The sequence below is a fragment of the Paralichthys olivaceus genome, chromosome 6 (assembly GCF_024713975.1).
Source record: "Paralichthys olivaceus isolate ysfri-2021 chromosome 6, ASM2471397v2, whole genome shotgun sequence".
Classification (NCBI taxonomy): domain Eukaryota; kingdom Metazoa; phylum Chordata; class Actinopteri; order Pleuronectiformes; family Paralichthyidae; genus Paralichthys; species Paralichthys olivaceus.
This window is the reverse complement of record NC_091098.1, coordinates 2,663,632-2,691,547: the sequence shown is the minus strand read 5'-3', so window position 1 is coordinate 2,691,547 and position 27,916 is coordinate 2,663,632. Positions and strand designations below refer to the sequence as shown.

At 39.9% G+C, this 27,916-nt stretch overlaps 1 protein-coding gene across 4 annotated transcripts; it reads right to left on the bottom strand.

The window, feature by feature from the left end:
• Positions 1-516: 516 nt before the first annotated feature.
• Positions 517-27,748, bottom strand: LOC109639669 (DENN domain-containing protein 2D). 4 transcript variants are annotated; one of them, XM_020103269.2, is made up of 17 exons: positions 27,470-27,748; positions 24,502-24,568; positions 24,298-24,384; positions 24,049-24,120; positions 15,571-15,618; positions 14,957-15,052; positions 12,782-12,957; positions 11,711-11,823; positions 10,350-10,419; positions 10,174-10,251; positions 9,393-9,533; positions 4,788-4,936; positions 4,095-4,266; positions 3,415-3,462; positions 2,409-2,490; positions 2,079-2,321; positions 517-825 (listed from the first exon to the last, which is right to left on the bottom strand). In XM_020103269.2, exons 1-17 carry the CDS (start codon positions 27,497-27,499, stop codon positions 758-760), a joined length of 1,740 nt encoding a protein of 579 aa, XP_019958828.1. In that variant the 5' UTR covers positions 27,500-27,748; the 3' UTR covers positions 517-757. The 4 variants fall into 4 exon arrangements, with proteins under 4 accessions (XP_019958828.1, XP_069383381.1, XP_019958829.1 ...); XM_069527280.1 differs by lacking the exon at positions 24,049-24,120 and having other exon boundaries at positions 27,470-27,678; XM_020103270.2 differs by lacking the exons at positions 24,049-24,120; positions 24,298-24,384; positions 24,502-24,568; positions 27,470-27,748 and adding an exon at positions 21,143-21,659.
• Positions 27,749-27,916: the final 168 nt, after the last annotated feature.

Here is a 27,916-nt window from a genome sequence, read left to right as displayed (position 1 = left end):
ATATCAACATTTATTTTTTTGCTTGTGTTTGGAGATTTGTTTTCTTACGTGCTTTCATATAATCTGTACATGTATTTCCCCCTCGTTTGTTTGTTACCTCAGGTCATTTCCCTCAGTCAGGAACCTCCATAAACAAACTGCATTATTAGACTGCACCCACACAAACAGCAGTTCAGAGCAGTGGGTTGCCACTTATTTCCACTGGTATTTCAATCAGCATTTTTGAGATTATGTGGATTAAACTTGCTTTGAAATAATTGTAATTCATTCCTGTATAACATTATAACTACATAAAAATGCATTAAGCAAGTGTCGGAGAGTGCCTCGGAACTTGTGACTGTTGTACACAATAGGTTTTGGGACCGAACTGAACTGAACTGCTAATTTCTTGCATTTTGGTTAACTGAAAGGAAGGAGAATTACAGACATATGGACAGACAGATAGAAACCAATACAGACAAATTACTACCTGCCATTGGGGGCTACACTTGTTAAAAAAATCAGAGAACACAGTTATGTGGACATAAAAAACTAGTCTTTATTTGAAATGATTTTCCTGCTCATCGGCACAGGCTGAGAATCAACATCTGGAACTCAACTCTCTCATTCTGCCAGTGTTTCACAGAGTAGCAGCAAGTTAGCCATACAGTAATTCACACATTGCATACATATTTAAAACCAAACTAGCACAGGAAGCAAAACACACAGTACAACATTCACATCTTTTCCTATGTACACCAAAAGTCCCAGCTGAAAGTTAGTGTTTCCTTGTCTTGTCCCTTTTCTTCTTCTCTTGGTATTCTAGGATCTTTTTGTGGAATATTCCTACAGGACAGAGGACAAAAGCATACATTTAACAGCAGATCCTGTTACAGGACTCAGGAACTGAAGAAATGAAATTGCAGTATTCTTCTTATAAACCAGCTGTGGATTTGGCTTAAAGGTACAGTGTGTAGAATTTAGTGATATCAAGTGTTGAAATTGCATGTTGCAGCTGAACACCCCTCACCTCACCCTCTCCTCCAAACATGAAAAAGAACCTGTGGTAGCTTCAGTTGTCATAAAAACTCAAAAGGTGTTTAGTTTGTTCAGTCTGGACTAATGTAAAAAACATGGCGGCCTCGGTAGAGAGGGTCCCCTCAATGTAAATATAAAGTATTTAAATATAAAGAGCCTTTTCTGGGGTAAAGAAAACTACAATTCATACAATTTAGATAAATCGAACTAGTGAAAACATCATGAGGATTATTCTACATTAAATTTCTGCCAATAGTTCCCTTTCACCTAAATCTTACACACTGGACCTTTAAAGAAAAATAAAATATTGTGCAGGAAAGTTGCTTAAACACACATAATAGAAAGTAATGCTATAGATAAACTTGAATGGTGACACACTTAAATACGCTATGCTAACTAAGTGTGAAAGAAGAGTAAAGTGAAGTAAAAGTGCAAAAGAACGAGGATGAAGTAAAAGAAGTGAAGTGTTTGTATGTGTGTTTAAAAAGGTGAAGTGAGCCGAGTCTTTCTCTGACCACTGTTTTTAAGGGGTTGGACGTGTCCCTGGGGACGTTCACACTGTGGTCATCACTTTTGGAGAAGAAGTGACGTTGCATTGTTTAATTGAGTAACCTAATGTCTAAAGGGTGACGTTGAATATTCTATCTCAACCATGGAACAACTAACATTCACTGTATAGACAATCAAACAAAGAGGCAATATAAGGCGGAGGGGAATTAGACAAATGTGTCTTGTAGGAAATCATTGATGATTGATAAAAAAAACAACATTAGAAGTTATTTTGATCGTATAATCAACTATTACGACATAAATAAACATTACTAACATTCATAAATATATACTGCATATTCAATTTCAAAAACAGCTGTAACAGCTGCAGTGTGAATATACGATGTCAGCTGACTGAATTACTGCAGTCCTAAAAGGAATCTGGGCGTCTGGTTTGTCTCATTCTCACTGTCTGCTACTGTAACAAGTACATTTCCCCGGTGTGGGATCAATACATTTTTATATTATCTCATCTTTAACTTGGATCATTTGTGTGTGTGATGTCTCCTCACCTTGCTGCGGCCCAGACTGCTGCTGCTCCACCTCCTGGATAAACAGGTCAAACATCTGTGTCTGGATGAACTTCTTGACAAAGTGTCGAGTGGTCTTGGACTCAATGGCCTTGTAGAAGCTTCTCTTTTCAAACACTCCCGGCGCCCCATGACGGTATTTCACATATGAGGCATAATGTCCGACTGTTTTCACAAAGAAAAGCAGGAAGGCTTCCGACACCACTCGGTTCAGCTCCTCCGCCGCTGAGAGAAAGGACAGACAACATTTGTGATGATGGAGCAATGTTTCTGCCCCTCACTGTCTCTGATTGATATTTTTTATTTACTCACTTGATGCTTCTTTTCTTGTTCTTAGTGCCTCTAGTATTTCTGTTTGGAGCTTTGGGGGCAGAATAGAGGCTTCATCACCAGTCTGGAAAAGGAGGATTTTACAATTTTACACTTCAGGAAATCCAATTTCTTCCTCATTTTTTAAGTATGGCAAAATGAGCATCCTATAAACTTTAAAAACAAACAAATAATTTGCTATCCAGTTGGGTACACTTTCAAAGAGATAAATCCACGGTAAAAATACCATTTTACATCGAGAAAAAGTCTTTTGAATTTTCTCACAAAACAGGGAGGCATGTATGCGAGGGTGTAACGTTTTTAAAACCATCCTGAAGAGGTGGATTCAAACATGTTTATTTTGTCTCTACTGTAGTATAATCTTGTCATTAGTTTATACTAGATAAGATGTTAAGATTTCATTTGCAGTAATTTTGTAAGTGAATTCCTTTCATTTTCTGTTTGCATCTGTTGTACTCTCAGCTTTGATAAGAATGTTGTATACAGCAATTGTATCTTTTTATCATATTCACATTTCACCTATCTCTGTTTTCAAGGTCAACATTTCCTGTTATCTAAATTTTCAATTGTAAATATCTCAAGAATTTTGTATCTTTTAGCTTATATTTTATATATCTTTCTTGTTTAAACGACTGAAACATTTGAGCTGAGCTGTAAAACTCCAGATTGAGGAGGTTTATGCCTCCCTCCTCTCGAGGTTGATGTCATAATTTTCTCTTTCTGTGAACCTTGTTACACCAGATAAAGGAGGAAAAGAGTTCATTTGTTTAAGGAAAGGGTTTGGTGAGGTTTCCAATGGAAACAAGGAAGCTGATAAACGGCATCCTTGATCTGTACCTCTACTTAAGGGAAGGGTTCTGAAAGCACTCCATTTGTGCCCTCGGTTTACACAATCATTTTTACTTGGACAAGATTATTGTTACCTTACAAAATTATAACTAATAACCAACGAAAAGATTGGCGACAGTTTAGTAAACAAAACACTCACCAAAAAAATGAAGGTCTTCTTTTTATCCTCAGACAAGTCGACCATCAGCTGTGTCACAGAAGAGGACAGGGACAGAATGAGGACGTCGCTCTTGAATTCACCAGTTATGTCTGTCCTGCCTTTAACTTAATTCAATTCAATTTTATTTGTACAGCACCAAATCATAATTTACATTATCTCAAGGCACTTTACATAGAAGGTCCAGACCTTAAAATCGTATTAATATAGAGACTTGTTTTATATGTTGGTCAAATGACATGTCCTGGTCGAACATAACTCCAAGGTTCCTCACAGTGAAGCTGGAAGCCAGACTGACACCATCCAAAGTGACTATCTGTTCAGACAGTGATTCTCTAAGATGTTTAGGGCCGATTACAATGACCTCAGTTTTGTCTGAATTTAGAACTAAGAAGTTTTGGGTCATCCAGGCCTTGATATGCTTGAGGCATTCCTGAAGTTGAACTAAGTGATTAGATTCATAGAAATGTACAGCTGGGTGTCATCTGCGTAACAATGGAAGAGTACATGGTGCTTTCTCATGATGTTGCCTAAGGCTGAGCATATATAAGGTGAAGAGTATTGGTCCAAGGACAGAACCTTATGGAACTCCATGACTAACTTGCATGTGCATGGAGGGGTCATTGTTGACGTTAACAATTACTTAAGTAATGGTAACTCACATCACTCTGGTCTGTGACCAGGTCCAGCAGGCGCTTCTGGACTCCAAGCAGATAGGGAGTGGGTGCCATCACTACATCAATCAGGATCTCTGGAACAATGGAGATGAAGGTGTGCTGCCAGGTGAAGGGGTAAAGGAGGGCTGCTACTGCATGAATGACTTGGGATAATGTGCTGCAGAGAGAGGAGAGTCAGCATCACAGCTGATTAAGAGCAAATAGTCTGTGATGAACACATCTGATTGATTGTAAAAATGTTAATTCTTCCTTAGGTTTCAGCTGCAGAGTTTTGGCTTATTATGAGGTTATTAGGAGCATGGGTTCAAGCAGCTGTGGCTCAGGGGTAGAGAGGGTTGTCCACTGAGCAGAAGGTCAGGTGGTCTTGGAAAAGATACAGAACCCCAAATTGCCCCTCAGAGCTGTGCTGACAGTGTGTGAGGGATGTAAAATAGAGGAAGTTCTGCAAACAGATGCACTGTATTAATGTGTGAATGGCAAAACTGTACTGTGAGGCTCTCTGAGTGGTCATCAAGACAAGAAAAGTTCTATATGAAGACCATTCCCAACTCGCCGGCGCCATTACATCTCCACACTTCAATCAATGTGATGCGTCCAATCTCAAAAACAAGTATTTAAATAAATAAATTCCACACTTCTTTTATTTATTAGGTGAGTGTCCAGGTAATTATGCAATACCCCAGTTCATCCGCGATGAAAATGATCCGTCTCTCCAGGACAGCGGCAGCGAACACCAGTAACACCTCATCATCTGTCAGGCACTCGAAAAGTGCGGCAAAGTTGACATGTTCCAGCCAGGAATCCAGTGGACGCGTCAGACTGATGATCTGATGGAGAGTGAAAACTGTTATGACTAACATTAAAATACATTAGCGTAGGCCTAACCTATTCAGCTACAGACAGTTCACGCAAGAGGAAGGTTTATTAATAATAAGAGAATGATTTATTGTTGACTGTTGTCAGCCACAGCCACGCTGTACAAAAGTGTAACACTAAGACTGGCACACTCACACACTGGTGTATAGATATAGATGCAGCTCTGTCAAATCTCGTTACGCCTCCTCCAACTAAACTCTACTGTGTACTAGTGATCACGTTTGTCACGAGTTAAATTCATCTTTATGAGCGGTTTATTATACAAAAGACTTGTGAAGCTTATTAATGATCCCAGAACCTGAGGGAAAAGTAACAGAGACACACACAGACTCAGCTGCTGTGTGTCTCTCTAAAAATTGTAAAAAAAAAAAAAAAAAAATACTTTACACGGTCCAAACATGTATGAAAATCCCCCACATTAACACTGTGAGTGGACATAGTGGAGCTGTGCATGGCTCCCTGGTTTCTGCCCCGACTTGGTTGTGCTGCGGCCGGGCAGTGCACCTTCTCCCGGCTTTGGAGATGTCCGTGGACTCTGCATCCATAGCCAGGGACCATATATTTATTTATTATTTGTTTATTTATCGCAAGTCAAATGGTCATCGCAATATCAAAGAACATTACCGCATATCGCATGTTTTCCTAATAATAATAATATATAATATTTCTAAAATTCCTCCACTCACCAATAGAGGGAACTTGCGTACCACTGTTGGTACGCAAACCATAGTTTGAGAATCAGTGGCTTAAAGGGTTAGATGCAGGTTAGTTTCAGTGCTTTTCAGGATTTATTACATTTAACTAAGATTTTTAAACACACTTTACATGAATGTACATGATGACTGCATCTTCATCACTCAAATCTGTCCTGACAGACCTGACCAGTAGTCAGTGTTAAGTACGTGTGTTCATGCCTGTCATTAACATACATCCTGAATATGTGTCCTGTGACTACTTGCGATCAGATCTCACTTCCCTGCCCAATAGGCACAACATTTTTAGTTTTTAATGCACAAAACACCCAACATTTTGTGTTTGCAAATAGCTGATTGTAAAGTTGGCTACAAGAGTTTTAGTGTAACGTCCACTGTCAGGTACATAAGAGAAGTAAAGGGGACTGCTGAATGCTGAAGCCAATGGATCAGCATGAAAGGTCCTAACCAGGCCCCAGGATGTTAGGGACACACACTCAGGTCTGATCAGCCTCTGGGGGGCCTGCCTCAGCAAAGGGGGTCTTGTGAGTAAAAGGAGGAAATGCCTGATGATACTTGGGTACAAAACTGATGATACGCCCCTAACATCCACTGGCAGTCACTAATACAGTATCTGCTGGTGATCCCTAACATCTGATTGTGGTTGGTAACTTAACACTAAACTTGTGCGAAAGACCTTTGAATGTACAAGGGATATTCACCATCTTGTCCTATGCTCTACAACAATGTCACTTTGTTTGTGTGTGTGTCGTCATGAGCGATTGAGATGTAGAAAGCAAGCAGAGTCGGCAGGGATTGATTGGATCTCATGTGAAAAATGTGGCAACATTTGTCCCACACCCCATGGCTTGAGTGATCAGATCTCAAGATGCATTCAGGACACATTTGGGTGTGTTCAGTCCTGTAATTAGCACTGACCACTTATTATCAGATCACTCAGGACAAATGCTTCCAGGTGTGCAGGGGGTCAGAGTCTTAACGGTGTCAGGAAACCAGGTATGTGCCCCTCTTTGAGCCCGAGGGCTGGTCACAGAAACGATGGCCATAGTGAATACTTGAGATAACAGAGCTGCTGAGACGTGGTATGTGGCCTGATGGGAGAAGTGTTAGGTTTCTCCTGTGAGCTACAGGTTGGGTAATGCAGGACAGGTTCAGACACAGCTTTACACTGACACACCCACCTGGAGGATCTCATGTGACACTGGGTTTCACTGTGTGTGGGGGTTTGTGGGAGTGTTGTGTATCATCTACAATCACAATCTTCAAAGACATGGCGGACAATCAGTAACGACACATCAGCCTCATGAATATCAGTATCAGAGCAAGGGACTGTCTTTCTGTCCACACAGCTCTTTGGAAGGGGCTCTGTAACATTTGAATTTCCCTACAGGGATTAATAAAGTACTTCTGATTCTGATTCAGCCCACAACTTTCTGTCTTTCCATTGGCTCAATGTTTTCCTCTTGTGTCACCGAATGTAGTCATACTACTTCACTACAGCTTGGCTGAAGTCCCAGTCCCAGCCAGCAAGAAACCACTTGCACTGATCACCAAAGGCTGCCTTACATCTCTGATTTAGCAGTCTTTTCACCATCCATAGCCTTTGCAAATGCAGATCAGTCAATAAGCAGTGAAATTATAAGGATTTGTGAGATTCTCTGCAACCTGACCTGTGGTGGGCAGTATTTATGATACGTGTATCTATAAAAATGGATTCATATTTTTTTAAATCAAAATACCTATATTTTTTTGTTCTGTGGGACGTCAATGTGATGACTCATAAAAATTAAAATCAATGCATGAAGCCTCTGAATGGTGTCTACTCAGTAACTTGACCAGGCTTGTTCATCAGAAGATTTATGTTCAGAAAATTGATGATCCAGAACGAAGCGAGACCCAATTGTTACAAATCTTAACAGTTCCTGTTAGGTGTTGGTGTTGGTTTTAGTATCCAAGGCTAAATCAAGTTTACTCAAGTGTTCTAGCTAACTATTTAGCAGACCTCACAGTCGATATTAGCCTGCTACTTTTTGTTTCTGCCTTATTTTCATGAACAAAGTTGTGCTGCAAAGCCATGAAACAACAGGTTGTTCTCTCATCCACCACTAGCATTTGTTGTACCTCACAGCTTCTCCAAGTCCAAGTGTGTAACTTAGTGTTTATCTTTGTGTTTAGTGAGAATGACTCTGTGCTATTGCGTGGGCACAGACCTTCGTTACTGTAGGTCTGTTGCAGTGGCTCACTTATTCAACTGATAGATCACATAAAAAAAAATAAAAAAATGTTTTCACATCCCACACTTGACATGGGGAAGTATGTCTTTCTCAAGCTTTAGGTCCTCTACCAGAGGCCTGGGAGTTTGAGGGTTCTGTGCAGTATTTTAGCTGTTCCTAGGACTGCGCTTTACTGGACAGAGGCTTCAGATGTTGTACCTGGGATCTGCTGGAGCGACTCTCCAGTCTGGAGGTTACAGCCCCTAAAGCTCCTATTGGTAAAGTATTTTTTAGTATTTAAAGGTACAAAAATACAGTTGTTTATTTTGATACATAGCGTGGCTGCTGTATTTTGTAGTTTATTCTGATACACTTACAAAAAGGGTTGGATGTGCCTTTGCCCATCCCTGCTTATAACCTGGATTACAGCAGTAAGGGATTTTACTTTTGATCATTTTGAGCTTGGCACCTTGAGTGTGATGCCACAAGAAAGTAACTGCTGCACGAATTTGTTTGTTGATGATGTTTCTAACATGCAACAAAACAGAAAAAAAAATAAAAGGGAAACAAATATCTCAGGATGAAAAAGCGCCATCACACATGTAGTGGACACAGGATGTCGAGAGTTTGAAGTTGAAGTTGAAGTTGAAGAGAGTTTTTGGCAAAAAAGGCAGACGCTAGTGTCTATGTGCTATTAACAAAAACATGTGATCTCTTGAGCAGAGTTAAAGGCTGAATCTTGTTTCTGTGTCGAAGCTACGCCATTGATACAAACCAAGCACACAGGGCTGAGCATTCATAGTGCGTAGGTGTGTGTGTGAGTAACGCTGCAATTACACCACCGAAATGCTAGTGGCCGTAGAGCTTCTATGCTGGTGTTGAGCAATGGTGAGTGTTAATAAGTGGATCTTGTAGGAGTTGGAGCTGATTACCATTCATGTTGAAGAGCAATTTCTTTTTCTTAAAGATCTTGAAAAAATGGGGGTAGTCTGCTGGAGATGCGATCACCCACAGGATATGGCGTAGTGCTCTGTGTAGGATACACGTCTACGCGTAGGCTGCGGCGTAGCTTGGACGCAGGAGCATGAATTGGGCTTAATACATTACGTCCTGCCACTGCCTGCAGCGCCACATCTGAGCAGAGAATCTCCTGCTGCGTCATTCATGTGTGAGAGGCAAACTCCAGAGAAAGTCCGAACCAAAAATTTGCGGACATCCTCTTGAGTTCATATCTAAAAACAGCGTTAGTTTGCCAACAAAGGGAAGTGACTATTTGAGTAACATTGGGCTAAGGGATAAAACTACAGACAACTCGGAATTAAACCCATCTATTCTAGATGAGATTCTACCAAGACGAGAAGAGAAACAACTATGTGGATCTGCATAGTCTACTGTGTCAATAAAGAAAAAACACTATTGATACAAGCATCATCAAACTTTATGTGGACTGTTATGAGCAGGGGGAGGGGTTTAGGTCTGACCTCAGTGCCCGACTCAGGAATGAAGCTCTTAATCTCCACAGTGTTTCCCGGAGCTGGGAATGGGGCCTCCCGCAGCTTCTGCATGAATGGATAGATCATAGCCATGGAGATCTGCCGCCGCTTCTCCACCTCGTCAAATATCTGCACAGAGAGAGGAGAACACACAGTAATGGGGCAATAATAATAATATCTCCCAACTAAAACACTAACGAATCAGACCAAATGAAACATGGGAGTGAAATAATGTGATTCTTCTTGAATAAAAGGCAGCGTTAAAAAATCAAATTTATTTCCACACCATAGAGTGGGGTGAATAGTGCTGGGGTGAATAATTGCTGTTAGTTGATCACTCCCCAGTTTAGAACGGTGTGACAGAACAGTCAGGCAGCAAGGTGCACAGTGGAGCAGCGTTCTTCTGTTGTGTTCTTTGTGTGGCAATAAAAAGCTAAATCCAAAGCCGAGACAACCCACAGTGGTAACATCTAGTGTTACACGTTACAAATGAGAAACTGAGGAAACCAAACATGCGGTCATTTCGCTTGAAAAATTGTCATTGATTGATCTAGATATATAGATGAGATTAATTCGATTAATATATTCATTTAGTCAACCTGTCAATAGCATGTGAAGGTTGATCATGTGTAAAAAGTGTTGAATGACGATGAAATAAGGACCAGAACAATAGATATTATTTTGTCTTTTTTGTTTGAGACCCTGTTATAATGTCAGACAAAAACACGTAATAATTTCCTCTTTTACAAATGTTAAAAGTTGAGCTCACCTTGGAAAAGAGGCCGAAACAAGCCAGACTGCTGATGATGCAGTACGCCTCCGGTGGGCGAGCTCCATTCCCTCCAGGCTTCAGGTTGGAGAGTGAAAATAGAGAATAGTTAATGAGCAATACGTGAGTTTTAAAATGATGACACACGGTAAGACTGTTTCAGAGAAGACACTGACCAGTAACCTCCTGCAGTATCCATTTCTTCTGCTGCCATCAATCTCAGTCAGAACAAAGGAGAAGGTCTCACTACAGACAGAAGATGAAAACAGAGCTTCACACCACAGTTCACATTGTATGAAAGTTTCAGAAATTGTTTTTTTTTTGTAAATTTCGTAAAAGAAAAGGCTCAGCAGCAAACAGAAATCAATGTTCTGCTGTTACCTTTTATTTCATAAACTTTGAATACATCAGTAATGATGGCGTGAAGAAAGTTCTGATCAATTTTGTATTTGTAAAACTGAGAACTTCATTGACTCATCAGGCTTTATTTGACCCAGCACATGTCATGCAGCTCAGCTGTTGATTACATCTGTTTACATGTGTTGGAGACGAGCTATTATTCCAGTAAACTGTGAAAAATCTGCAATCAACCACCAAATACTTCTTGTGTGCACCGGCACATGCATGCCCAGTGTCCGTGAGTTGTCACATGACAGTTCGGTTTGTATTGACAGGGATTAAAACTGTTAAAGACCCAAAATGCTTGAGTGAACAGAGATCATTTTAGCTAGAAAACACTGTTTTCTAACAAAGAGTAGTAGTATGGATGTAGCCAAAGTCAAGACTGTTGTGGTAACAAAACTGACTGCAGAAAAGATGTCAAAGTGCTTCCAGCTATAATTTTCCACTGCCACTCATGTCACGGATCATTTGCATCTTGACAAGAAAGAGTCATGAGAAGGAAATCTTCGCTGTGACCTCATCAGAGAAGTGAGCTTTGAAAAGTCTGCAAAAACACGTCTGGATAGGAGAGAGTGGAAATAAGGGCTGTAGATAAAATCTCCAAACATGCATTTGGAGACGCTTTTGATGAGACAAATTATTTTGCCAAATGCCGAAATGTTGTGGTGTGCAGCTGTGAAGCAGCCAGTGGGATGGGAAACATTGCACAGGTAGATTCAATAGAACAAATGAGTCAGTTAAAACACTGAAGGTGGAAAGAGGCCTCAGTCCCCTGAGCTGAACATCACTGTTGGTAGATCTTAAACAACCTAAAAATATCTTGGAGCCTTTCGTGACTGCAGGAAGAACATTCTTTAGTCAACAAGAGAAAGACTCTGCTACAGAAAGTGTTTGCAAAGGTTGATGCTATCCAGACATCTGGCACAGTGACTTTTCCTTTTTTTTAGATGTTAGTATTTGAAATAAAAGGAGAGGATTGACATTTAAAGAAAAAAAGACCCATTTTAATGTCTGTCTGTTACAGGGTCGGATTGACCTCTTTTCAACTGAAAAAGTAAAAAATATGAACTTTAGTGTAGAGTGAAGCACAAACACAGGAATTAAGGTTGTCAGAGTAATAAAGGAGCCGACAAACCTGTGGTATTCTGTTAAAGGAGCCCAGCTGATGCCTTCTGGGAAACAAAACAGTGTGATTGCCTTTAGAGTCTTCTCTTCCTCCTCCTTCTGATATCTGGCCATCCCATCCCTCTGAAAACACACACACAGTAGATAATATCAACATATTTGTCTGCTTCATAGTGGTCATTTTACACATACACTCAGTATTGACATTGCTAAGCTGGGAATTTAATTATTTTGGGACATAGTTATGACAGAAGAAGGGGCAGACTACGGCTACATCCACACTACCACATCATTTCTGCTACAGATACACCTGGTGTCCACACTACTCCGAAGTTTAAGAGCCGCTAAAACAGAGGAGTTTGGAAATGCTGCTGGTCCCATTTCAGTATGAAAACTTCGGGACAATGTTTAAGTCGGGTCGGGCAGAAACAGGGATGTTTGGAAACTGTGATGTAAACACTCACAACCACTTGCTGGTTGGGTCTTTCCAGTTATCATGTGGCCTTTGCGGATTCGTTAAGCTCCTATCACATGACCCCCTCCCAGAAGAAAACAACCTGCGTTGGCATCAACTACCAGTGTAGCGCACAACAGGGATAACCAGTTACAAGTGATGCTGACCCTGTGTTCTAAAACGTATTAGTATGGATGTAGCCAGTGCCCCCACTGGTCCTGTAATCCTAGAATCAGAATCTTTTACTTGTTGCTCTGTTTCATGTTTTGGAAACAAAACTATGAGCAGGTTAAGTTTCCACAAGGGTCATTATGACCATGCTACAGCGACAGAAACGGCTCCTGTGCAGTTTCATTTGGACACCAGAAGAGTGTAGCAGCAATATAGTTATTGCATTTGTGTTACAAATGTTACATGAATAGAAACACAGGACTTTTCTGAGCCTGAGTAAAATCAATAAGTTATTTTGCTTTAAACTATTTTAAAATGTATTTCAAACCATCAACTGTGGATAATATACTACGTACAACTGTGTATTACTGTGATCTGTCTCACTCAGCAACACCTCAGGTGTACTTTGTCAGGCTGAGCTCTTGTGTCTACATGGTGTGACAGTGTCAGACTGACCTTGGGAAACTGGTAGGTGATCTGAGGCTCATAGCTGCTTCCACCCTTGGTCTTCTTGAGGCTGACAACCACCAGATACTCAAAGAAGTACTGACCACTGACGTAGCGGGGCTGCCTGGAAGTGTTGGGTTCCACTTCTGGGCCTAGTGGCTCTGCAGACTCTGGGTCTCTCGATCCTTCACAGGGTGTAGAAACAAATTGTGCAGGGTTACCGCTGTAGTCCAAACAGAAAGGTCTACAGGCCTCTGTCTCAACCTACCAATCTGTCCTGTTGACTGCACTCTACTGTTCTGCTCAGAAACCATCAGTCACCCCCACATCAACAGCCCAGCTTCATCCTGTCTCCCTCACACTCTGCCAGCCTGCTCATGTGTTCTCTGCTGCATTCCTCTCTTTTTGTTCAAAACAAAAGGACACCAGCAAGGAGGTTTTTTTTTATCTAAGGTCAGCAGCCTCCTTTTCCTGCATTTACTAGTCTGCTCTATTTGTCATGAAATGAAAATGGAACGGGCCATAAAAATGGTCAGTCAGAAACGTATGAGCCTCTGAAAACAGGGGGGTTATGTAGAAATGATTTTAATTTCAGTTCATACAATGTTTTTGTTAATACCCTCTAATTAAAGCTGAAAGTGTGGATTTCACTTACATCTTGATGTTTTTTTATCTATTTCGGAAGTGTAAAGACAAAATGTGCGGTTTTCTTTTCTTTTTTCTTCAAATTGTGGAACAGTGGAGAAAGTGTGTATCATGAGTTACACTCTTGTCACTGTGCAGACAACTTTCATTAGAATACTCTACCTGAGTCAGATAAGCGCTACATTTTTTATTTCGGAGCAGATTCGTGGGCATTTATTCATTAGCTACAGGACAATGTCTTCAGAAAGTGTATGTCAGACACACTCTGAATATAAATCTGTGTATCATGTCTGTGTGTTCAGACTGGATCGAGGTGGTTGACTTGAAGGAGTGTAACTTTCTAACCTCCAGATATCAGATGCTGGAGAACCTATGAGTACTGCTGCAGCTCCAGCTGCTGTCTGTGTTGATAAGCAGCCAAATAAGTGGGTCAAACTAACGACAAGAGAATAGAGCACAGAGAATAGAGTATTACGTCTGAAAAATATGAGTGAAGATAAAAAATCAAGTATAAAATAAATATCTTGATTGTATATGGAGTAAATACAGAACCAGTGACTAATTGTAATGAAAAAAAGGTAACTGGTAGGAAGTAATAATGATAATAGGAGTAAGTAATATTGAATATTGCATGTGATAACATAACATAATGAAAAAATTACTTTCATACACTGCCCTTTAGTGATGGCAAGAGGCACAATGGACAAATCTCTTTGCACTACTTCCTGGACTCTCTGTCACTGCCATGTCTGACTACCTCTGCTACATGCTGTGACTGTGACTTTCATTCATTCATTCATTCATTTCATTCATCTGTTTACTGCCTAATTTAATTGCACGCAGTCCTTTATCCCCATTTATCCCAATCTCACGCACACTTTATGTTTTAGTTTCGTTTTTGTATCGACGATTAGCACGGGTTAACTTGCCACAGTTCTATATTTATTTTCTATGCACATTTTCTGAACATTTTTTAACTTTAATATTTTGACTCGTGCACATTTTTAATTCCTCTGTATATATTTAAATCCTATGAAAATGTTTAATTTCTCTGTAAGAGTTTAATTTTGCTACAAATGTTTAATTTAATTTCCTTAATTCCTCTGTACACTCTGTTTAAATTTACATTCGTCTCAGGCCAATTTCAACGTATGGATACTGTGTTATGACTCTAATGTATAAGTCAATTCTAATGTATGTTCAATGTATGTTACTGCCACTGGGTGCTTGAATTTCGGGATCAATAAAGTATCTATCTATCTATCTATCTCTATCTCTTTTTACTTCAGGCAATATATAGTACATCTCTCCCTACTCCTCCACCCCTTTAACTCACCTCACAGATTTAAAACCTCAGAGTCTAACCGGTATTTCCTGTTTTTTTACTGAGCCAGGTTAGCACCCACTGTGTGCAGCACTATTCTGACATCAACATGTGACACTAGATCCTGTTCTGTTTCTGTTCCACCAGCCAGTGCAAGGCCTAATAACCCTTTGACCACATGTGCCTGAATCCTGTCGCTGCAACGGAACACTCACTGTCTTTTCTGCCTCTGCGGAAGGAGGACCACATGGCGCTAAACCTCTTGAGGGCCCCTTGTCGACCACCTTCATTTTCATCTGGTGGGATGGAACCTGTTGGAGAAACAAAAGAAGCAGCTGCTCATCAATGACACTGTCACCCAAACACACGACATTAGCTTCCCCACACTTCCTCTGTTTAACTTTAACGTTAAAACTTTATTTAACAGAATAGGCAATGCAGAAAAGATAGGAATTTAGATTTTTTTAAAAAGCATGTATATTCATTTCTTACTTCTATATATTTTTACTAACATATTTTACTTTTAACTCAATACATCCACAGGAAAACAACCCTGTTTTAATATTTCATAAAATTGACTTATAGCATTATTAAAAATATCATGATATCTATAGAAAATTTTAAAAACAATATTATTCTTAAAACTTTCTTTAGATATCGTAAACTTGCGACACTATAATGTGATATCATGACAGTCCTATTATCATTTATGAAACCTAATTTTGACTATATGCTAGGTAACATGAAAAGAAACAATCTTATATTGTCAGTCAAAAGTGAAATGTATCCTGAAGAAACAGTCTTACTGGACTCCAGCGTCTGTACTTACCGTGTTCTCCAGCGACATCAGAGATGAGGTTCCCTCTGGGCTGTTCACCTACACAAGACAACAAAACAATCCTGATTCAGTGACAGGGTCTTTCCAATGGCTGCCATTCCGCTGGCATTATGATACACCGCGGAAAAAAAAAACATAATCAAAACTGAGGGGGAAAAAAATCATCTAAACTCAAATAGCACCCAGTAGAGCCTTCCACTTAAAATCCATACCAAATCCATCATGCTCATCTGGACATGGTTCTTTAACTTTTGAGGATACATATAAGCAGTTGATGCCGTACTGAATCCACATTATCTCAGCTACACATTAGTACTAGTTACAGGATTGGAGCATAGAGTAGCTGAAAGATCCCTACCCACTATGAAACCACATTTAAATCAGCTGGATCCACATTTTTATTTGGATCTGCACCAGATTGCATAGATGTCAGTCCCCTACGACTGCCAGTTTTTTTTTTCATCAAGACCATGAATTATTCCCTCAGGAATATTGGAGAATGTCAAAAAAAAACGTTCTAAATGTTGAAGAAAGTGATATAAAAAAATCCTGCATCCATTGCTTTGTCTGTATCTGCGCCAAAAGATAATGGTTTCTTTCTTGGCTTACGTCCCAATCCTTCTGCAGGCATACAAGGCATTTCTAAAATACTGAAAGTAATCCCATAATTATTCAGAACAATTATTACTCAAAAATATTCCAGTTAAGAAAAAAGGTTGGGGATTGAAAAGAAGAAAGAATGCAGCAAAATCAAGTACTGCAGAAAGCAGAGATGATTCTCGATGATTAAACTTGACTGAAATAAAGACTGTAAAATGTGAATCCCACATGAAAAATGTGAGAATCTACTCTGTACCAGAAAATTGTGAGGAAGACATTGACATGACTTTTATGAATTTGAGAGGTGAATTTCCTCTTGATAATAAATGCAGAAAATAATTGTGCAAGATGTATGTGAAACAACTTGACAGCAGAAAATAAGACCACAGAAAAATAATGTTAAGGCAGTAAAACAAGTGCATTTGCATTTATTTTTTAGGATCTGAAACTCTCTCAGTTTTCATATATATTTCCATGTGATGGAAATAATCAAAATACCCACTTAAAAATGTATTTCTGTGCCTGTTGAAAGAAAATGCTGGGACTACTACGCATTATTACCTTTAAACTCAGGTCACAGCCATGAGTTACTTATTAACCTTGACTTACGCAGTCAAATAGTCAAATAGCCTAAAGCAAACACATGGGAGTTCACAGGTCTGAAATACTCAGATAATGGACCAACGTCTGAAGTTTGTATTTGAAGTCAGTAATAATTAAAGACCAAGTTTGTTAAATCAAAGCTGAACAGTGTGATTGTTTCACTTGCATTTGTGACTGAAGAACTGAATCTTCGAATGAATGCATTTCTTTATTTTTAGAGGTGTTCAGACTGCACATATTCCTCAGCGCAGAATCCTGCAGCATGAGCCACTGGAAATGAGCAACTGTGAAATATTCAGGTCACATCACTCAGTCTCGCCACTGTATTTTCATTCATGTCAGGAACCAAGACCACAGTAATTTGATCAAGAAGCTCATAATAACAGAAGTGAGTGAGATGAACTCATCTATCGCTGAGTTATTTCACTGTGTACGATACACAGGCTGTTTGACTTTGTATAGGATAGGACTCAGTGGAGACATCAGGTCCAAAACAGCTTGATGATGACTATGGTGACTTTCAGACATGCACTGAACTCCACTGACATTCTCCAAATGTCCAACTGAGAGCGTCCAGACTTTCTGCAGACGTCCTCCTGCCAGTCCCTGAGTAAAAAGTCCCCAAAGAGTCTGCTGAAACTACGGAGGCACTCACCTAGACACTTGCGTTCACACATACAGCCTCTCCAGAGAAAGTCCGGAGGAATCCAGAGTTCAGTGCATGTCTGAGAGCAGCTTTGTTGCAACTGGTTGTAACGCTGGTTGAGTCTGAGCCGAAGTTAAGCCGGCGAGCTATCTTGACTGGGAGCTCAGACTTACTTGCTAACCTGCTTTATGAATCTTTGGAAACTCTAATACGCAGGCTTGAATGACTTGGCTTATTCCACTAATCGCGCAAACAGACACACCCTGCAGATACACATACACAAAACGCTTTAACCATGCCATTGGGAACACTCTGACACGGAAGCGGCTTAAGATGAATCCCAATGTGTACTGAGCACACTGCAGCAACTCCAACAGGAAGGACACTGACATTCTTATCAAGTCTGTACTACTGTACATTTGGGCTAGGCTACAACTATCAATAATTATCACAGTATGATTTTCATAGCAATATAACAAAAGTTCCAACAAATAAATATAAATATAATTCGTTGTGTTAAAGGTACAGTGTGTAGAATTTAGTGATATCTAGTGTTGAAATTGCATGTTGCAGCTAAACACCCCTCACCTCACCCTCTCCTTCCAAACATGAAAAAGAAACTGTGGTAGCTTCAGTTGTCATAAAAACTCAAAAGGTGTTTAGTTTGTCCAGTCTGGACTAATGTAAAAAACATGGCTGCCTCCGTAGAGAGGGTCCACATGATGCATTTATGAAGTATTTAAATATAAAGGATCTTTTCTGGGGTAAAGAAAACTACAATTCATACAATTTAGATGAAACAAACTAGTGAAAACATCATGAGGATTATTCTACATTACATTTCTGACAATGGTTCCCTTTCACCTAAATCTTACACACTGAACCTTAAACACAGTGAGGAGGAATAACACAATAGTTCTGAGATTTGTAAAATGTTTTGTTGTTTAGAGCGTGTGTTATACAGAAAAGTTGAAAATGTCAATGTCAATATAAGTCTTTACGCTTAACACAAACAATAACATGAACCTAAATAATTATCAACACTGTATATTAGATTCACAACCTCTGATTTACAACTTCATCACAAAGTACTCGAGAAGCCATCAATAACATCTCCATGTTATCCATTGCATCAACAGCAGCACTCTGGTGAATCATTTGTTTACTTCAGGCTCTGAGGAAAGAATTTTTATACTTGTGCTGCATTCAAGTCACATGGGAAAAAGCTGTCTGTTATCTATTAGATATTGAACATGCAGCAGTGGTTTAGCGTATCTAATACAGAAACAATCTTAAACTGATTATTTTTTCGGTAATAAAATAGAAAAACAAAACAGAACACTGGCAACCGTCACTACAGCTGGAAACATCATGAACTTGCGAGGACAAATGCTCTTAGCCAACAATCCCAAGATCAAATTCTAACAGAGACAATTATGTAGTCAGGTTTCACGGTGAGCAAGCCAATAGCTAAGAAGCGCCCCATAGAGGTGAAAGTGCATGAATCTCTGAAGTGTTATTCATTGTCTTCATCTGCGTGCTTGGGCTAAAGTGAATTCAGATGAGGTGAAGAGTGAACCGCCCAATTGTTTTGGATCAGCATCAAAATGTAATGAGTTCTTTCCTAATCCACACCTCATACTTCCAGTTTCGTGGTAATCCATTCAGTAGTTCTTACAAAATCCTGCTGAAATCAATCATTATAACCTCCTAGAGGTAAAAAGAGGGGCACTCAGAGTGTATACCTCCGCCAAGGCCCAACAGTCCCCTTGTAAGACCACATTTTAGTTCAATCGTTTAAGCAGATTTTGCCGAATCGTGCTAACTAACAAACGCAGATGAAAACATAACCACTTTGGTGGAGGTGGTCATAGCTTTCCTCAAATGCACTGAAATCAAAAAAATGAAAACTGTACGACGAAAATTAAATGCACATGTCGCTGATGAAAACTGGACTACAATGTTGTTTAAAAATTTTTACAAAAACAGACAAATCAAATGACTGAAATTTGCTAAAACACAACTTCACCAGAAGATTAAACCTGATTCAAACTCAGCTGCCAAACATGTACAATGGTCACCAGCTAGCTCTAGTCCCTGCTGACTCGCTTAAAGACAAATCTGGTAACACTTTACCACAAGCAGCATTCTTTTAGGTTTGTGGTTGTCACTGCAATGTTTAGTTTGCTGTCAAACATGGTCACACATTTATCACCACTTAGACTTTCATATTAATTAAGAAAGCTGAGTGAGCACAAACGGTACATAAAAATCCCCAAGCACATTGTTCTGGTTTCACTTTTGGCCTGGTTCATCTCCCTGTTTCCTGAAACCACCTTTACTTACAGTAAGTCAAATATCCAAACCCTCTATTGACAGGACAAGGAGCTTGCTCTCTGTCAATAGCAATGGCGTGATAAGGGTGTAAATAACAGCCCTGTTGAACAGCTTCATTCCCTGAGGCTGCTGAACATGTTACAACACCAAGCTGTCTATAGTCTGTAAGCAGAGGGAGGCCTAAAAAGAAAAGAATCCTGTTCATAGGTTGATTTCAACTCAGGAAACATGAAACCTGTTGATTTAAAATAAAACCTGCCCACTTTGTGTTTAGGTATATGTGACGTTTTAATTGGATGTAAAGTTTTATTCCAAATAAAGCAATTTTTAGCTTCAGAATTCAAACTTTTCCATTTCTTTTTCACTAGTGATCCCTTTCAATGACACCTAATGTGTAGCCAGTCCGAAAGACACAATTTAAATGCAAAAAAAGATGTATTTGTCAATGCAGCTGTTAAGGCAGAAAAATAATCCCCCATATTACACACGTGGATCCATTAAAAAAGCTCAAAGTTGATTGACTTAAGATCTGATGGCAAACGTATCGGCTATACGTTGTTTTTAGTTGGGAAACTAGCTTAAGCACATGCAGTTGTTACAACCAATCATCCGGCTTTGGATTGACACCCAAAACCCCAAAAGAACTTGAAACTTAACTGAAACACACCAAAGTGCGTGTTGAATTTAGTGATAACCTGATGGTTCTAAGAAACAAACCCCTGCGGTCAATCTATTCCAGGTGACTACACGTCACCAAGGCCTGACAGGAGGCTACTCATCAAGAATAACAAGTGTTCTTATAATAATAACAATAACTGGCCATGCTATCATTTATAACATAATCACGTCTATAAATATCACTCTTGGCATTTCATCACACAAACCAGTCGGACCAACTTAAACTGTTCCTCTCCCTCATCTCTCTCCTCTCAGCCCAACCGGTCTTGGCAGATGCTCGCCCCCACACACACACAGTCAGGTCTGGAGCTCTCCTCCATGAGGGACTTTGTTCTCTCCACGGTCCCCTGGGTGTTCGCTGGCTGTGTGCACCGTTGTGTTTCTCTGTAAATCTGTACGGTCTCGAGTGTCTTCACGGGACGTATGGTGTGACTCTGTTCATAAAACTGGACCGAAGCTGCTGTTGGATGTTGAACTACAGATGGACACAGCTGCTTGTAAACTAATGGAGGTGTGAACAGTGGTGGAGCACATGACACCCGGATATAAGAGTTCCCAAACCTGTTTGAGACAGGCTACAGGCTCGCCACTGAACCAGGCAGTCATTACCTCTGGTCCCCGTGTACCTCTGCGCCGATCATACTGTGAGTATGTGGTTCCCCGGAGCGGTCCCCGCACACAGTTAATGTCAGTACTCACTCCATCTGTTCTGTGCGCCTCCTCTCCTTCTCCTCCTCGTCACCGCTTCACTCATGGCTGCTCCACACACACCTCGGTCCTCCGGGCACTCTCAGAGTCAGTGGCACGGCGGCGGCGGCGGCGGCTCTCATCGTGTCCTCTCCGGCTCAAACATGTCATCCCGCTCCGCGTGCTCACCTCCCACTGACACCAGCAGGAGCAGCTCCGTCTGAGAGCGGAGGAGCTGCTCGCTGTGCTGCGTTCAAGGCGCGAGCGGAGGAAAAAAAAAACGGCGCGTTTGCGAGTTTGGATCGCTGAGACGGCGAGCCTTGGTTTACTGCCAGTGAACACAACAAGCAAGTCAGCCACATTTACTTAACAACAGCTGGACGGACCCGAGGGTTAACTTCAGTTCATGTAGAGAAACAGAGAGCAGCCGGGCTCCCTCCTTCCCTCCAGCTGCAGGCAACAAACCAGTGCAGCTCTTACCTTCTAATAACCTGTTCAATGTCAGGCAGCTGAATGTCACACACTTTATTAACCCTTCCCCCTACTGCTGAGACAAGTGAATGGCCAATTAGATAGATAGATAGAGAGATAGATAAATAGATAGATAGATAGATAGATAGATAGATAGATAGATAGATAGATAGATAGATAGATAGATAGATAGATATCATGCCCAAGCAAGGTATCAGGCACATGAAAATGTAAGGAATAAAACATATATTAAAGAACACAACAACAAAGTTGCTGACATATATGGCCTGTATTTCACACATTCACACAGTGCATCTCTACTTTATCACTCATACACTGCCAGCACAGCCATCAGGTGCAATATGGGGCTCAAGGACAAGCATTGGCATTCAGGGTTATGGTTAGGTAGCCTGGGATCAAACCATTGACTTTCTGGTTAGCAGACGACCCATATTTCCCAACTAACATCCAGCTTTTTGCTACAAACTTAAAGGTCCAGTGTGTAAGATTTAGGTGAAAGGGAACTATTGGCAGAAATGTAATGTAGAATGATCCTCATGATGTTTTCACTAGTTCATTTCATCTAAATTGTATGAATTGTAGTTTTCTTTACTCCAGAAAAGACCCTTTATATTTAAATACTTTATATTTACATTGAGGGGACCCTCTCTATGGAGGCCGCCATGTTTTTTACATTAGTCCAGACTGAACAAACTAAACACCTTTTGAGTTTTTATGACAACTGAAGCTACCACAGGTTCTTTTTCATGTTTGGAAGGAGAGGGTGAGGTGAGGGGTGTTCAGCTGCAACATGCAATTTCAACACTAGATATCACAAAATTCTACACACTGTACCTTTAAAGATTCAGCTGCCAAAAATCTTCCAAAAATCCCTTTCACTTAAATCTTACACACTGAACCTTTAAATTCATATTGGTGTCACAGAACGGCTTGCATAACAAAGGTCAAATGAGGCAATTGCATATTTTAAATGGATTCTGGGCAGATTTCTAAAAGAATAGTAAAAGTTCAGCAAAGGCCTATGGTCCACCTCACTTAATATATTTGACCTTACATTTACCCTAAAGGAAACCATTATACCAATCAGACACAGCATTTAAACTGTTTTAGTTTTAATGTTGTGGTTGGTCTATGCAGGTATAGTAGTGGTGGATTCCATTTGAACATACCCTGAAATTGGATTTCAGACTCAGAGTCAGACAAACCTCTTCAGCCATGACCTCTTAATCCAAGATGGCTGTTCCATGCATCAACAGCAGCAAAAGTTGGCATAAGATACTATTATCACATTTGTTTTATTTCAATCTCATTTTGTGTATCAGTCATACACACAGTGCTGCCCAACATTTACATGTGGACATGTAATGTAATGTTGGTAGGCACAATATATTCAAATATATATTGGCAGCTTACCTGGCCATGATTTCTTGCTCCTCTCCTGTTGCATTATTTCCTGTTTTAATTTGTGTAAACAACGTATTCTCAGAAAATTTCACTTTCCGCCCTGTGATCCTCCACCTGCTGATCACCCTGATTTCCACCTTCACCTCATAAGTTTCTCTCTCTAGTCTTTGTGGTCCCTCTTCTGTTTGACAGTTTATTGTATTATTTGAGTCACATGTCCCAGCTCTTTGTTCCTTGTGCTTTTGGACTGATCTTCTGTTTTTTAACTTCCTCTTTGCTAAGTGATTTGGATACCTTGGATTGAACTGTTTTCTGTGCTCTATTTTAAGACTTAAGCTCAACTAAAGCTCAACTATGTCTTTCTCTTGACTCCTCTATCTGTTTGTTGTATCACTCCCTCCTACTTCTCTTGTTTTTCATTTTCCCCTTTGTGTCCTGTTTGTCTCCCCCTGTGTGTGAGTGTGAATGCTGCTACAGGATATGGCTGCAGGTTGGCTCCATCCTGCTTCCTCCTCACCTGATCACACCTGTCGCCTTCATACTGAAGCCCCACCCCTGCACGTAGTATTCATTGAGTCCTGTTTTTGCCTGCTATCCTGACTCCTGCCTGTTTGTGTGTGTCAGGTTCAAACCCTTTATTGAGAGAAATTACTGAAAACATGTCACGCAGCCTCTGTCTGTTCCCATGTTTAACTCTCTGCTCTGTCAGGGAGCTTTCAAAAATTCAAAGCAGCAACAAGATTCCTAATCCCCCAACTCAATGCATGATTATTACATTTTAGTTAATTTGTATGTCATCAGAGTAAAGTTGTGTTCAGACTGAACACTATAGGAAACATTTCCATTTGTGTTCTCACTGAACACACCTCAAAGTGCCAGGTTATAATAGCTGCACGCTACACCTGTTTGAATAAGATTGGATGTTATTAGTCACCTGGTTGCCAAGCAGATTCTGAATTAGACACTGACAGTTAAGCATGGATGAACTGTTGATCGGTCAATAGTGTGACCTTGTAACATACCTGTCTTCTTCACCTGGGCTTCAGAACCATGGCGCTGGGAGGCACCACCACCATCGGAGAATGGTTCTGAGACTAAAATGCAAAAATTAAAGCCTTTAAGGTTAGAAAACAGTGACCAGATGATGTTCTTCATGAGGGACCAAACTGATTTGTCATGTTATTGAACAAGAATGTCTAATTAATGTCACCACCTTGGTAGATTAAAATCAGTGAGAGGAGCTGTCTGAAATTTGAAAGTGTAATGTTTACCCTTCCTTGATGTCTCTCGCACTGATGAAAACGACAGCAACCCTCTCCGCCGTGGAAATCCATCCTCTTCACTGCTGTTGTGCCTTTCTGTAGAAAATTCATGACATGCAGTAAGAGGTGTCAGTAATTAAAAGGCTGTCTAAGATGCAGGTATTGTCTTTGACCAAATGAAGGCATCTGTGAACGTGTGTGACTTGATCATACTTTTAATGCGAAGAGATGAGAAGCTGAAACTTCTCCTTGTGTTTCGAGACAGTTGGTGCTCCACAGTCTGAGAGAAAAAGAAATAAGGACATTCTTGAAATATAAGACTAGGTCCATGATACAGGAATCGTATCATAAAAATATAAATGCAACAATAAATACAATTGTCTGACTTGTAAGCAAAATAAATAAGAATGTCTGTAAAACCAGTCAGTGGGGGTGGGGTAGTGTCCTTTCAGTCAATGGACTGGTTGACATGACTTCTCCTACACCCTTGGATAAATTACTACACCGGTCGGCAACTGGGTCAAACCGCAGGGTCAGAATCGCCACCAGATAATTTTGCTAATTGGATTATATTTGTTTTGCCATATTGGAATGACATACAGACAGATAGGACAGGTGCTGACCTTAATCATGACAACAACATTCACAGACTCCCTTTCCCTTTAGAAAGTAGTTTTGCAAGAGGTTGTGAACTTCCGGCTGATGATTGTGTCAAGTGCTTAACAAACCTCTGAAATAGCCAACATTCGGAGTTCGAAAAAAAAATGTATGAAAAAATAATTTGTTGAGTCAATTATTCAAAGTTATAATATATAATAACAGCAACTCACATGAATAGTAATAGTTTAATTTGATAAAAACATTGACTATCAAATCTGCGAATAAAACCAGGTTGGATGATTTACAAAGTTTTCTAACTTCGCTCTGCAACATAAACTGTCTATAGAAAAGCTCCGCACACAATGTCCAGCACACAAACGATAAAATGTGACAAATATTGTAGAACTGTTTTAAGAGGACTCACTAAGAAACAAGGAATAATTCTGAAGTAGCTGCAGCTCATCAACACATGACTAGAGAACAGAAGATTCCAAACAGACAGGTTCAGAATGTTAGTAGTAGATTTTAAATAAACATCACAGTTGGTTGGATATTGGAAACAACCACAACACAATTGTGTGTTCCACAATGATCGTCTTCAATGTACAGGTGGCCTCAGGCTGTTACACTGTCAAAACCACAATACACTTTATGACCAAGGTGCAGTGTTTCTTTAGGTTATCTCTTAAAAGTTAGCTGTAATCAAATTGGCTCATTGTATTCTCTGTTGTGCTGCTGACATGAATGTACGTTTCAACTGCATGTGGTTCTCTCTTCATCCTTCTTCATTACACAGACTGGATTTCCAACCTTACTCCTGCCAGTGGTGTCATATATCATGAAGCACGCAGCAGAACCACAACTTCTACTGTTGATCGTCCAAACATATAACAATGATGACACTTTGTACTTTTGCTTTGGTAAAATTTAGAATGTTGAACGTACGCTTGTTTTTCAATCATTGGTGAATTGATTTATTAAATTAATATGTATATTATTTGATGGCTACCAATGACAACTGCCCACAAGGGTCAGAGCCTGAAGGGGCATGATGACCCCAGGTCAGTACATATATATATATATACATACATATACATATATACATGTATTGTTTGTGGTCATCTAAATTGTTGTTAATTGTTTGCTAATAACTAACTAAGCGCACGAGTGACAACACCAGCGGTAGAGGAAGTACAATGGTCAAACTAGTACTGCAAACCAAAAATTCTAAATCTTACTTTAATAAACATTTAAAGTTTTTAAGTAAAAGTGCTCATTATGTAGGATGAACCCCATCATGATTCATGATTACCAGTGAATATTCAAAAACTTCTTAAATAAATTATTATATTACTAATTACAAAATCTAAAATGTGGTGCAGTATTTTCACAGACGTTGGCTGTAGTTCATTTCCAGTTGTTGGCTGTATTATATACAATCCATTATTTAAAAAAAATTCAGAATCAGTTCCTCATTCCTGCCATTTGGGTATGAATGTAAAAATCCTCTTTGTTTTAACACACAGACACACAGACATAAGCTACATGTGAAAGTGAACTTGTTGACACTCTCTGAGGAGGCCTCTCCCCTGCAGGAGTTTGGTCGTCAAGGAGATTAACCTCATCTGGTCTGGCTGCAGTTTACAAAATGGTGACGTTCAGTCATTCTCTCTTCCCATGGCTTCCACAGCATTTAGTTTCAGTTGTGATTTGATTTCTGAATTTACTTTTCATTTCTATATACTATTATTCCTATTTAAAACTCATATGTGGTTTACTCTACTTTGTGACAGTTAACAAAAGATAAAATAATAACGCAAGTAAAGTACAGTTTTATTGATTTCAACAGTAAAAGGACCGCCCCCCTTTTAAATTGACATAAATGATCATGAGATTATGAATATCTAAACTGCAGGGATTTTTGAATCAGCCACTACCACAAAGTATTTACTAATTATGTAGAGTCAGTGTCCCAAGTTCAGGTTGAACCGCACATCAGTCTGCTCCTGCCCCTATCAAATCATTTCTGTTTCACTTATACAGAGAGGGAACGATACAAACAGTGACATGGTTTGAACGCTGGTGAGTAGAATGCAATGTGAATTGATGAGATGGATCTTGTTTAAAGTGTTCAGGAGGTAATCCATAATCAGTTCTGGATTTTACAAGGCTGACTGCAGAAAGTCTGTTCTCGCTGCAGCAGGTGCATAGGAAGTCACAGTGGCTCGTAGAGGTCACACACATTTTGTGTCCACATATACTGTTTTTAACACATGAGTAGAGTAAATGTGCAAATAAATCTGACTCCTTCCCCCCCTGAGTCAACATCAAAATGGTGTGCTGTTGTAGATCTTACCAACGGAAGTAAAAGTGAAAAGTTGACAAGATCAAAGTTCTCTATTCCTGTTGCCATGTGTTTACAGGAAATGTCAGTTTCTTGCACTTTACATTTCACTGCAAAGTTTTGTTCTGGCTTCCAACCTGCTGCTGACTGTTTCATTGCACCTCAATCTTTATCCAGAATTCAGTGTCAGGCTGATCATAAAGGAGCAAAACACAAAGAGCGTGGAGCAATACTCACCACTTTAGCTTGCTGTGACGTCTTCTCCATTGTCTTGAGCAGATGTAAGAGCTTATTTATCCACTGGGTTAACTGTTAATGAGCTGACGCCAACATCACTTTGAATTTATATCTCCATCAGTAAATACAAGCTAAAGACGTTCTCTTTCCCAGCAGTCAGTGGTATGATGCAAGTGAAAACGTATGAGGAAGCGCTTATTAAAGTGAACGGTTGGACTTCAGTCTAAGGCTGGGATTTCCTCTGTCAATGCTAAACCACAGGACTGTGACGCAGATGACACAATATGGGTGGGTATATGTGTGTGTGTGTGTAGTGTGTGTATGTGTGTGTGTTTACTGTACAGTGAAACCTGTTCATCTACTTTTGAAACTGGTTAATTAAGGTCGTACTTAGACTTGGATAATGATTGATACGGTGTCCTCACTCTACAAACCAGAGTCTGGGTG

Coding starts and splice junctions, on each gene's coding strand:
- LOC109639669 (XM_020103269.2), bottom strand. CDS start 27,499: ATGGAGAAGACGTCACAGCAAGCTAAAGTG. Junction 15,053..15,570: donor TGATGTCGCTGGAGAACACG/GTAAGTACAGAC, acceptor TTTCTCCAACAG/GTTCCATCCCACCAGATGAA. Junction 826..2,078: donor GCAGTCTGGGCCGCAGCAAG/GTGAGGAGACAT, acceptor TCTGTCCTGTAG/GAATATTCCACAAAAAGATC.